The sequence below is a fragment of the Adiantum capillus-veneris genome, chromosome 27 (genome assembly GCF_014529385.1).
Source record: "Adiantum capillus-veneris isolate H3 chromosome 27, ASM1452938v2, whole genome shotgun sequence".
Taxonomy (NCBI): Eukaryota; Viridiplantae; Streptophyta; class Polypodiopsida; order Polypodiales; family Pteridaceae; genus Adiantum; species Adiantum capillus-veneris.
Genome location: NC_140957.1, coordinates 62,835,930 through 62,848,829, shown reverse-complemented (window position 1 = coordinate 62,848,829; position 12,900 = coordinate 62,835,930). Strand labels below are relative to the sequence as shown.

Sequence of the window (12,900 nt, the reverse complement as noted above, 5' to 3'; positions counted from 1 at the left end):
CACACGACAGTGCTCGAGGCGAATGATTCTCGCACACGACAATGCTTGAGGCGAAAGATTTCTCGCACAAGTCAGTGCTTGAGGCGAATGATTCCTCGCACACGACAGTGCTTGAGGCGAATGACTACTTGCACACGATAGTGCTTGTGTTGAAAATCTCTATAGACATGATCGCAATATGAGATTAGTTAACCTGGCATCAATGAGGTTCGGAATGGATCTAGATGTGGTTACTAAATACATTGCTGGCAGTCATGGTCTGAGATTTGGAATGAATGTTTTTGTGATTGATTCTCATGTGATGTCCTGTGATGTCATGTGTAGTGATATGACTGTTGTCTTTGTACAAGTACTAGAGGTGTCGTGTCTAGTGCGTCGGTAGTTAGAGTCAGTGTCTACTGAATTGGTTTATGGCCTCTGTCTGTTTTGCAGGCGTAATCGAGGGCAATTACAATTCTTTCAAGAGGGGATATATCACAAATTGATGACGTGGTAGTTCTGCCTAGACACACATGCAGATAGCAGTACGGACTCCGTGATTCATGTTGGCAGATGACGTGGCAATTTTGTACGGACGCTGACGTGGCAGATTGTACAAATTTCGCTTTTCACGTTGGTAGTGCTGACGTGGCAGGACTGTACGGATTTTCGTAATTTGCGTTGGCTGCTTTTTACCAGTTTTTGAGGATTAGTTACTTTTGGGACTGTTTGCTTTTGAGTTTAACTGTTTTTGGGGCTCTGCTTTTGGCAACCCTTTGTAAGAATAAAAGAACCCTAAGGGCCTCACTCTGGAGAGCATCTGGACGCACAGTCTGAGAGCTGAGGACCCTTCGGGAGTTGTACTTTGCTCAAAGATTAATATAAAAGAAATACTGAAAGGGGTGCCAGTCTTTGGGGCCAATCTCTCTTGGCACGGAACTATGCTGGGCTGTGTCGATTAAATTGTACTGTAATTTTCAAGTTGTGAAGTATTTTAAGTGATTCTCTCTCGTGTCTCAACAGAATCTAGACTTGGGGTGTCCAAGTTTGTTACACTTATCTTGCCCAAAGAGCTTGCAAAGTATGCTTATATCTCTAAAGAGACCAAGGATATTGTCACCAAGTTCGCAGTGCTTGAGCTGCGCGAAGAGTAGCAAGCTCAAAATGGTGTTTTTGAACACCACCTGCTTATGAGATTCGTATTTTCTCTCCTGGCGATTATGTTTTATGTTGTGTGAATTTTGTTGTTGTGCTTGTGTATGGCTTATTTGAGCCTTAATTTGATGATTCTTGTGCTATCCATCTACTGGCAGGGTTTTTACCTGGCGATCATGTATTGATACTTAAGTGTTGTGGTGCTTATTGTGATGTGGATTCGAAATCAAAGCATCGAATCCTTAAGAATTTTGAGGGCCCATGAAAGTGCTTCCGATCCTTAGAGTTTTGAGGGCCCATGAACACTTCCAGCCACCTTTGCTCTGCCCTGGCAGGACAGGCTCAGTGCCTTCTTGCACCTCTCTTTCTATTCTACTCTTCAAGGGAGGGACCTTTTCCAGCTTGCTACATGGCATAGGCGGAGGCTTTGAGTAAAAAAGTGCCATCTTGCAAGAGAGGGGAGACGCCGTTGTTGATTCGTGACCAGCACTCCGGGAGGCCGGCCTGCAAGAAGGGGGAAGTTGAAGAGTCGAGGGGGAAGCTAAAGAGCCCACGATCGTGCCATGCTTGGGTCGGACCTCGATGGCATGGTGGGGAGCCCTGGCTGCCATGCGTGCCTCATCTGCAATTGATGGCACAACAAGGCTGGCTGTCAATTTGTTGAGGCAGGAAGGTGGTTGGCTTCACTGCCTATCTTGATCTTTAAGGCATCATTAGCATAGTGCCTTGGGCCTTCAATCGGCAGGAGCATGCTCACATAGAGTCTTGAGTTGCGGGCGGCATGATGGATGCCACGGCCAATTATCATCATAGTCACATAAAAGGGTAGGCCAGGCCTCTCTGGCAACTCATCACGTTGACTCACTGTATTGTACGAGAGACCAGCCTTCTTCAGGCACGCTGTGTGGCACGAGCCGTGTGAGGGACCTGAGGGGGGATCCGACAAGGGAGAGTGGGAGGACTTGAATAGACAGGAGCTGAATTGCTGCAAGATGAACATCCAACCCAAGAGAGAGACACCAGCTTGCCATATAGAAGTATTGATGCTTGCAATAATTGGTCGTATGACGACCAGTAGAGGTGATTGTAGTGGATGATCCCATTGTTATCGGCTTGCAGAAAGATTGTTGGGTCTAGGCGGTGGTAGGGAGAAGTGACTTGACAAACATTAACGAGATTGCTCTTCCGGCCTCACAAGCAAACCTAGCGACACCTCCATAAGATGCATCGTGTGCAGTTGCAGAAAGATTGCTGGGTCTAGGCGGTGGTAGGGAGAAGTGACTTGATAAACATTAACGAGCTTGCTCTTCCGGCCCGCCAGCAAGCAAACCTAACGACACCTCCACAAGATGCATCGTGTGCAAGTGTAGCATACACATGTGGCAAATGATGGAATGCTAAACGATGCAGGCCATGACTAGCGTGTGATTTTTGGCATGTTGCAGTGCCCTCTAGCTACAAGAGGGAGTGGCAGAGGCAACTTTGTGTTCAGTGATGGAAGCGCAATTGTCATGAAACTGTGTGAAGTAAGTGATCAAGGGTGGACAAGGGGCACCAGGGCCGGTGTTGATGAGTAGTTGTTGCCAGCCAACCACCATCGATGTCTACGATGTTGGTCAAGGGCGCATTCTGTATTGGCGACTTATTTGTTAGCAAATTCACCTTAGTTGCTATTAGTTCCACATGGTGTATTGCATGTGCCTGCGACAATAGCATCGATGCAGGCTACAAAACAGAGATCATTTAAGCAATTAAAGTCTTTGTAATTATAGGCACTCATGTCAGAATACTGAATTCACGAGAGGAATTTGTGTACAACAATTGACTTATAAGACCTTGTGTATCAATGTGCCTCTGGAAGACAAGTAAAAACTGGTGGTCTAATAAAAGAAGCAGCCTAGAAGGTTGAAGCCCGCTTATTTGTAACCAGTATCTTTTTTAGCCATCTTACAGGGTTTAAGTGAGTAGGACATTGTTATTCTTATCGTTCTTGGCTAAATAAATATGATTTGTGTATTACTAATTGTACACATGCTACTTTTTAGTATCATAGGTCATCTTGACCTTTTGGACATGTTAGTACTCTTGTTTTTTCTTCTTTTTCTTCCTCTCTCTCTCATTGTATCACCCATTGTACCATTGTATCAGCTCTCATGCCCCCCCCCCCCCCCCCCCCCCCCCCCCCCCCCCAAAAACTTTTTTAGTTGTACTCAGACATTGTACTAGATTCACCACTAGTAACTTTTTTGGTCTCATAGGTCACTTTGGCCTTCTGTAGACGTTAATGTACCATTTCATTCCATCTCTCTCTCTCTCTCTCTCTCTCTCTCTCTCTCTCTCTCTCTCTCTCTCTCACACACACACACACACACACACACACACACACACACAAATATAAAATGAGTCTCCTTGTATATGAGTCACGAATGAAGAGTCTACTAATCGGCATCCATGCTTATTTCATCAGACGCAGAAGTCGATCCCCATCTGATAGAAGATCCAGAAGAAACAGGAGTAGGAGCTTGTCAAGCTCAAGGTCTAGGAGCCCAAGTCCAGTTATCACAGAGAAGAGACGTTCTCATGACCATGACAAGCGTGGAAAGACCGAGGATCTGGAGAAGCAGAAGTAAGTGCAGAGGCCTACATGTTATAACTTATGTTGCAACTGTTACTTCCCTTTCACACACATACACAGACATATGCTGTCGTTGAATGGATTCAACAAATGAACCATCATTAAATGCAGACAGCAGAAAGAGGCAGAGATGAAAGTTTTGGAAGAAGAGACAGCAATGCGTGTGGAAGAAGCTATTAGGAAAAAAGTGGAGGAGGCTCTAAACTCTGAGGAAGTAAAACTGAAAATCATAAAGAAGTTTGAAGATGGAAAGAAGAGGCTGTTTGAGAATGTCATCAAACAACTCGACCTTGAAAAAGCAGCAGCTCTTGATGAAGCGAGGAAAAGGGAGGTATGTCATTTATTCCTCGGGAACAAGAGCAGCGGTATTTGTTTTACTTCAAAGTTGAGAGGATTTAAAAGATTTGTTCTTGTTGTGTGAGAACAGGAACAGGCCCGCAGAGAAAGAGAAGAGCTTGATCGCATGCTTGAAGAGAACAAGAGAAAGATAGAAGAGGCGCAAAGGAAAGCTGCTTTGGAACAGAAAAGGGAGGAAGAGGAGAGGCTCCGAGAACAAGAAGCTTTGCGACAAAAGGAGGAAGCTATGAGAAGAAAGAAGATTGATGATGATCTTTTGGCAATAGGTGCTCGACCAGAGACGTATCCACTTGGCTTTAAATAGGTCAATTCTCTGTTAGCCCTGATTCCTCGAGGCGCCTGTAATATGTCAACTTCCTGAGGGCACTCCATCCTGTTTCAGGGACAGGACATATAACTCGGTAGACGTATTGCAAAATCTTGTTACTTACTGTTCTTGGGATGGCTGCTGAGAAGTTAAGTCAATTGTGCAAAGACTTTGGCTATGGTAGCTCTTTGGAGGAGGGAAGATGTATTGCAGTACAATAGTGGCATTTTCAAAGCGCTTTTCCAGGAAGCCTCCATGACAATACTATGTTATTTACATGGTATATTGGTGCATCAGCAGCTTCTCCTGTTTGAGGAAACACGCGCTGTGTCACTGAGAGGTTAGCCTTTACGCTGATGTCATCTTTACAATGGTTTTCTAGCTTCTCACAACGGGGATTGCAGTCGAAAAACCTGTAGCGCCAGCATTATTGAAATGGAGTTGAAAGTTCTACATGCTGAATTTTTGGGAAGAGGTCAATATGCTTAAAGTTACTATTCTTCAGGTCTATATCTTGTCTGCCTGTTGGATGAGCGTGGTGACTTTTTTTTTTGGTCAAATTCAAAATCCTCTTCTCTTATCATATGCATTTTAATCATCACAAGGATCGAGGTGCACTGAACTTTTCACCTCAAAGCTCGCACATGCACCACTATGCCTACTCCAATGTAAGCTTTTGTGAAAATTTTGGATTTTTGATTCTGTTTAAGTGTTCTTTTCTTAATTTGCTTTGGGTTTGAGAAAAAATGGTGGCAGTAGTGCTGTGCGCCTGAAGAGAACGTTTTATGTATCCACTGTGCGTACCCACCTTGGCGGTAACGACATTAGCTACGAGTCTGATTAGCAAGAGATGCCTTGTTGCACAATTTTTCAAAACTCGTATATTTCTTTTTTTTAATGTCCACTAGTTCATAGCATCGTCTCTCCCCTTTACCTGGTGGTTTTATACTATGTTGTTTATCTAATCCCAGCCAGATAAAAAAGCCTTTTGACAAAAGCCAAAAGTCTATGCATTAAATATATATGCCTCTCAACGATCAAAAGGTGGTGTTTTTTTTTCCAAAGAACCCAAAATTTCTTTTGTAAGGTATTCTTGTGACAAATTTGGAGTCTTTTGTAAGGAGGTGACAAGACACTGTAGGGTTTCATTTACACTAGAATTTTGTTTTTCTTTGGGGGCAGTTTGTCTAGCCCTTCTTTCTCCGGTTCTGAGTGAAGGAGGCCTAGGTGAAAAACTGGCAATACGTTGTCTGCCTCCTCCCCTAAAGCTCTTGGCACCCCCCCCCCCCCCCCCCCTTTTTGAATTGATATTCTTTCCCTCTCAGGGTGATGTTTGAGCTAATATTGCCGTGCATCTTCAGTTGTTAGGCCATCTATTGACTATCCAGGTCCTTAATAGATGGCCTAGCAGATGGAGATGCATGGCAACGATGTTTGAGCTTGGCCTAGCAGTTGGAGATGCATGCGGCGTAAGCTGGGCAAGAATATAGGTATTATAATACCTTCATACATGGGATATACGTATATAGATATAGACAAATAAATACACAGATAGGTAGATAGATATACATGCATACACATACATAGATACATGCAAGTTTTCCTCATTTGGATACTAGAGGACCCTGATAACTGTATATTGATTGGCATCCAAGACCAACTTTGGTTGTCAATAAAGTTATCTTTATGGAAATTTGATGGACTGTTTATAGCCTATATAACAACAAGTGACAACGTTTGTAACTATTGCAGTCTTTTGCTTGTTTGGTTGTCTCATGTTGAAACTTCAAGAGACAAAAATTATGGTTTTGAGCTTCAAAAAATTGAGTGGCACTTTGGTGGGGAGCTTGTGGAAACTCTTAGACAATGTGTATTGGAGGATAACTATCAAAGGTCCATGTTCTCTTGGTGAGAGACATCAAAGGCTTGTCTTGCCTGTAGATGCAGCACTTGCTCCACTTGAAAGGCAGTGTGTACATGTATAGCTCCATTACTCACAATTGCGGCTTCTCAATACTGAAATTACCCACTCCTGTAGAGCACGCTTTGGCCCCTATCATATACAAGAAGTTTTGGACAAATTCTCACAATAATTCCCACATTGTGACTTACCTCAACATCATGAGCTTCTGTGAGGGAGGCACCGCATACCTAGCTAGGTACGATTGGGGGCAGGGGACCACCGGCCCGATGGGGGGCGGTGGTCCCCTGCCCCCAATCATACCTAGCTAGGTATGCGGTGCCTCTCGAGGAGAAGCTCATGATGTTATGGATTGTATGAAAAACACTGAAAAAGACTCCGTTTTCCTGCATAAGAAAATTTCTAAGTCTTCTTGTGATACAAGGAGAGAGCCACTAACAAAGCATGATGGGCTGAAGAGGGAGGAAAATGATGTTTCGGGGCATAATGGAGAGACCATGTTCATGCTGAGGGTGAAACACTTGATGAGGACTTGGATGGGCATACATTTAATCCAAACTGATAGACTATCCCCCTTGGTATTGTTTAGATTGTCCTACACTTGAGCTTAGTCAGTTAGAGTTGAGCCAGGTACACACACTAAAGATGAGTTACAAAGAGGACTTGAATTGGATGTTCTTCCCTCATGGAGAATGGCACATTACTACCTAATCACTTTCTTTAGCTTGTTTCTTTAGCTTTGCACAAATGGCGTGGGGTGGTTCCTCTTAGAATTCTAGAGATGTTAGAAAAACATACTACAAGAGAGGAGACCTCCCCATCCAAACAATCATGGCATACTTCTTCATCACCGGAGACTTGAATACAAATGCGACTACTGGCACCATGCAAGCTTCATCAGCATCAGCCTACACAGAGCATTGATGCTCCATAGAGTACTGGCACTTAGTCACACATGACTCCCGCACTCGAGAGGGGACCCAGACACTTGCATCATAACCAAATTATAGCTATTGTTGTGACACCATAGGAGAAAGAGGCCAAGGCATCTCAATCATGCAGAGATACATCTCCCCATGAGAGAGATACCCAAAGAGAGATTATCAATGATGATTCTTGTATATTTTGGATTATGAATGTACTTACACTCGCAATTATCAACCTTTTTGCTTTAGAATGATTTTATCACTATTTCCCTTAGATGAGAGACGCATTTTTGTTGCATGTATCCCCCCCCCCCCCCCCCCCCCCCCCACACACACACACACACACACACCTCCCTTGGTTTCTCTATTTTGTTCTTCCATTCATTTAAAAAGACACATTTATATTAGAAAGAAATCCCTTGACATGACCAACAATACGTGAAAATGAGTATTTGGATACAAGTTTGTGCTCATTTATGTACGCAAATATTGACCATGCACACCTTTTGAAGTCATGAGCTACCCCTTCTTATACATGCAACTATTTAAGGCAAGCCATTGTAGATCCAAATGGATTACCATGATATTTCACTTAGTATTCCAAAACACATCCATGCTTAGTATTGCCTACTATGATAGCCATGCTCGGCTAGCCAATACTGAAAGGCTGTTGACTTGATTTGGCAATATCGATCTATATCATGCCCCAAAGGACTTGCCATCAATCAACCATTTCAAGAGACGCGAGGGGGGGGGATGTGGCTTGCAAGCACTCAAGCTTTTTTGTGTCTAGGGAAAGTGTGAACATTGCATATGTCTAGCTTTGATCTAATAAGCCTTTATGAATCTTGTGCTTATGGTAGTGTCAATCACAAGTGACACTGAGTTGTGACTAAAGAATGATATTTTATGGAAAACCATTTTATTCAAAACAAAACAATCAACATGGGCAAGATATTTTCCTTAATATAAATTGGACACGTATTTTCACACTAGCTTATAAGGTATCATTTCAAAAACAAATATAAATTCTTATGCCTGTTCCTATTGACAATCACCATCCTAGACAAAAAAATGAGTACCTTCCTACACAATTTTGGTGTTCATGCATATGGATTTCCTTGTCACTTTCTTCGTTCAATCTATGCTAGTTTTTTAACTCTCTTTGTGAATTAAGAGGGGTTGTTGTACATAGATCGTGTTATTGCCGGAGAGGGGCAGGGGGGTTTGAATATTCCTTGGTGAGAAGTAAATTTTGTTATCTATGATGACACTATTAATGATATTCCTTAGTGCTTGTGATGTTTAATATGCATTTTAAGAGTTTGGTATCTTGCTATATTCTTGTCTATGCTGCATTGTATGTTATACGGTGTACATATAATACTCCTCAATCGGGCGTATTATACAACACCTCATATTAAACAAGCATATTATACAGTGCCACATCAACAAAAAGATTGTCTCATATAATTTCCTAGTAGCTAGATTGATCTGCGAACTAATATTGGATTGAAATATGTTTTTCTCTATATGGGGCACATGCAAACCTTTTTGCCATTGTGGGCATCTTTGTAAAAGCTTTGCCTTGATTTCACTACAAAGGTGAACTCTAAAACCAAAAAACCAAAAGAAATATATACTTTTTTGTAGTGATAGTAAAAGAGGTAAGTCTAAAAATAAAATAAGAAATTTTAATTGAAGGCTTTTCAAAGTGATAGCTTAGATAAAGTGTAGTGAATAGAAAATAGGGTTGACAATGCCTTGTGTAGAAATTCACTCACACTTGGATGTGGGTTAGGTAGAGTAAATTGAGTGATTTCTTGCCATGTGTAGAGAAAATTCACACTTGGAAGTGATAAGTTAGCTTAATAGTTACTTGCTTTGTATAGATCCATGCTGACACCTAGAAAAAACTTACGTAAATTTATTTAGTGGTTGTATAGATCAATGTTCACACTAGAAGTGATTAGGTAGGTAGAATAATTATCTCTTGCATTGTGTAGATTTTGACTCACACCACGAAGTGATTTAGGTAGGGTAAATAGGAACTACATGCCATGTGTAGAGATTGACTCGCACTTGGAAGTGATTTAGGTAGGGTAAATAGGGACTATCTGCCATGCGTAGAGTTTGACTCACACTTGAAGTGATTTAGGAAGTGTAAATAGGGGCTACCTACCATGTGTAGAGTTTGACTTACACTTAGAGGTCATTTAAGTAGGTTTATGAGATTTAAGTTTGCTTGTCATGTGTAGAGTTTACTCACATTTTGGAGGCTATATAGATATAGATTAGGTAATTGCTCGGCATGTGCAGAGTGAAAGCTTACACTTGGGAGGAATTTTTAGAATTTAAATAACAATATACTATGAAAGAAACTCAAGAACGTAGATTTAAAATTTAGGAAATGATAGAATTGTTAACGGTTGTGCTTGTAGATATCGTAAATGGTTGTTGATTTTTAAATAGGATAGTAACAATAATGATTTGATTTTTAAATAGGATAGCAATGATTGATATAGTTCAAAACTAAATTTGGCTATAAATTTGATAAATAGTCTTGTTGGTGCTTATAGATCCCTTTACGATATGGTGAAAGAATACAAGTGGACCTATGCAGATGAACTGATGGTAAGAAAGACCTCATCAAGGTTGAGGTGAAAATATTTTGATCATGAAGTCAAGTTCACAAGAGAGCATGCTTTTATTTATGATCTATTTAGAACTAAGTCACTCGACAAGAATTTCAAATCTTTTGTGCAATATGGTGCATTAGGTGAAGCCAGTCCTTTGTGAAGCAGTTGCAGATAGATGATGGGATATTTGGCTTGACAAGTATCCTCGCTATGAGGATGCATCCACCAAGTGCTATCAACTTGTAACGTTCTAATGTTCTGGAGAAATGTAGAGAAAATTGTCACTCTTACAGAGTCTTTCGTGCATGTCTAGTACACTTAGTTGACAAATATGTGTCCACATTTGGGTGGGTCTAATGGAACATGCATAAGGTTGTTTGAAAGCTAAAAGAGAGTACGTTCTTTACAACACAAGATAAAACCATGATGGTGAGGCTTTGCTAAGAAACATTGGGATCAATTACACACCTCTTTACATGGATTAGGCTTTGTGCTGGATCCATAGTTTCCAATGCATAATCAATCTGCTAATAATGAGGTAATCATTAATTTTAAGAAAGTGTGTGCACGGTTATTAGGTGATGCGGATGGCAAAGTAGCTTATACACAAAAGACGGCCTACACCAACAAAGAAGGTTTCGGGATCCATGGCACGAGCATGGCACATAGATGCGATTAGAACATTGAGTGCACCTATTTTGTGGAAAAAATAAGGGGGGAGAGAGAGAGAGAGAGAGAGAGAGAGAGAGAGAGAGAGAGAGAGAGAGAGATTGGAGCTACAATGTAGTGGAAGATGTGAGCGAAATTGTCCATCTTTTTCTTTTGTGCACACAAAGAAAATAAATTGATTGAGTCCAAAAAAATATGCAAACTTAGTGTATGTCTTTTGAAACATACGACTAATATGCAAGCCTACAAGGATAGCCACACGAGCTACAAAGAAAAGCTTCGGATGTTTTCACACCCACAAAGTGATTGCAGGTGAAGCCCACTCAGATGATGAATTTGAGTGGGATTTGGAAGATGTGGTCCAGAGTGTTCAAATGTGGAGCAAGTGGATGATATGGTGCATGTATTTGATGTTCCAAATGATGTATGGGCAATTTTATATTGTGGCAGATAACTATACTTTTCTAACAATTATTATGTGCTTTTAACGACACTTATGTAACACATTTGTATATGATGGTTCAAAGATGCACTCCATGTTTGTAATAACTGTAACACTTTTGTAAATGATAATTCAAGTGAATTAAATGCTCTTCGTATATGATCCTCTCTAGCATGATATAGGTAGAGGACAAGAGCTTCAATGATAACCTTCTGAGATGGACATGTTACATCTTTGTCTCTACCATGATTGGAAATATATGCAATCAAAATTAGAGAAGCAAACATAAACGTTAATGCATGAAAATGTCATAATAACTAACAGTGAATAGCGTAAATTGATGCGACATCAAACATAAAGATAGAAGGATCTAAATTGAGGCAAATAGTTTAAAATGACAATCTTAATGTGATGGCAACCCTCTCTACAATGTGCCGCGGAGGTCTTCATAGCAAGGGACAAAGTGTCTATTAAAAGCACAACCCTCCTTGCAGTGCGACGTAATGGTTTGCATAGTCAGAAAACATACACACACTTATTTAGAATGTGGATTAAAGTAACTCGTCACTTGTCCAAAATGATCGATTACACTCTTAGTGAGAAATAGAAGATGTGTACAATTGGTGCATGTGTCAATTATGCATATCTGTCATATTTGAAAACACACGCACAGATCTACTTGAAGGGATGCACAAGTGGTTATGCAACCCCTCAAGTAGATTTGTGTGTGTATGTGTTCAAATATGAGAGGTGTGCAAATTGTGCACATCTTTTATTCCTCGTTGAGCGGTCAGTTACTTCCCTTCACATAAGTGTAACAAAAAACAGAGCATTTATCTATACCTAAGCCTCATCGCAAAGGAGAAGCGGGAAGGCCTTGACCTATGCTTCAAAAATGGGATTTGGAAATTGTCTGCGAAGCCTTGACTCCAAGTATAGGTGGGAGAAAGAATTGAGAGCTCGTCTCTCGGATCTCCCTTATGGGAAGGAACGACCATAGAGTCTGAGAATAGAATGGAGGGATTTTCTCTGGTTCTTGTGCTTGTAAAAAGATTCTCCCTAATAAAGGATTCTCTCTAAGGGGGGGGGGGGGGGAAGGGGGGAGGGGGACCAGCCCATCTTCTGGTCCACCCTCCCCCCCCTATAACGCGTCTGCAGGCGCTATTCATGACTTCGTACGTGAAAACAAGTAGAAGCTTCAAAGCCGAATCATGGCTTGCAAGCTGGTGTCCCTTCTATCACCTTCCCTGCTTGCTGATATGCCCGTTTAGCTGAAGAAAAGGGTAATAGTGAAGTAATGCCTAACGCTTTGCAAAAGACATTTCTTAGGACCAACACAACAGGTCACACGGAAGGTGTACGATCTACTTTACACGCCCAATACTGTGTCGATCTTCTCACTCTCTATCTCTCGCTCTCTCCCTCTATTTCTCTCTAATCAGAGAGACCCCTTCTCGGATCAAACAAGAATATGGAAGACAAATTCTTCATTTTCATTGAAGGTTGTGTAAAAATCAACTCCAAGGTTTCAATTATATTTTCAAAGCAATCATTGGTGAGGAAATGGTGCACTTCATTGGCCCGCACATGCTCTAAGCTAAGATGGTGTTGGTTCTTCAACTTGCACACCTTGGCTGACATGTGGTAGAGGACTCAGATGATACGACATTCATCATCACATCTTAACTTTGTATGAAGGTTGATGCTTGGCCAAGGTCTTTTTCCCCTTCATCTCCTCAACTTGGCAGGAGGTTGTTGTCACCATGAGTAGCATCCTCTTGGGGTATGAGGTACTTCTGCATGGACTTCACCATCTTTTTTTATCATCATCAAGGGGGTGAGGGGAAATTAGGCGAGAGAGAGTAAGAGG

At 41.4% G+C, this 12,900-nt stretch overlaps 1 protein-coding gene across 2 annotated transcripts in view; it reads left to right on the top strand.

Moving 5' to 3' along the window:
- The window catches only part of LOC147422084 (uncharacterized), a 52,582-nt gene extending 47,639 nt beyond the window's left edge, over positions 1-4,943 (top strand). The window contains exons 3-6 of one of the 2 annotated variants that reach the window (XM_086503585.1): positions 3,602-3,760; positions 3,881-4,100; positions 4,197-4,430; positions 4,509-4,943. In XM_086503585.1, the coding sequence (XP_086359711.1) occupies positions 3,602-3,760; positions 3,881-4,100; positions 4,197-4,430 (613 nt within the window). In that variant the 3' untranslated portion in view covers positions 4,509-4,943. Of the gene's footprint in view, positions 1-3,601; positions 3,761-3,880; positions 4,101-4,196 lie in introns of both variants that reach the window. The other variant, XM_086503586.1, reaches the window with a different exon arrangement.
- Positions 4,944-12,900: the final 7,957 nt, after the last annotated feature.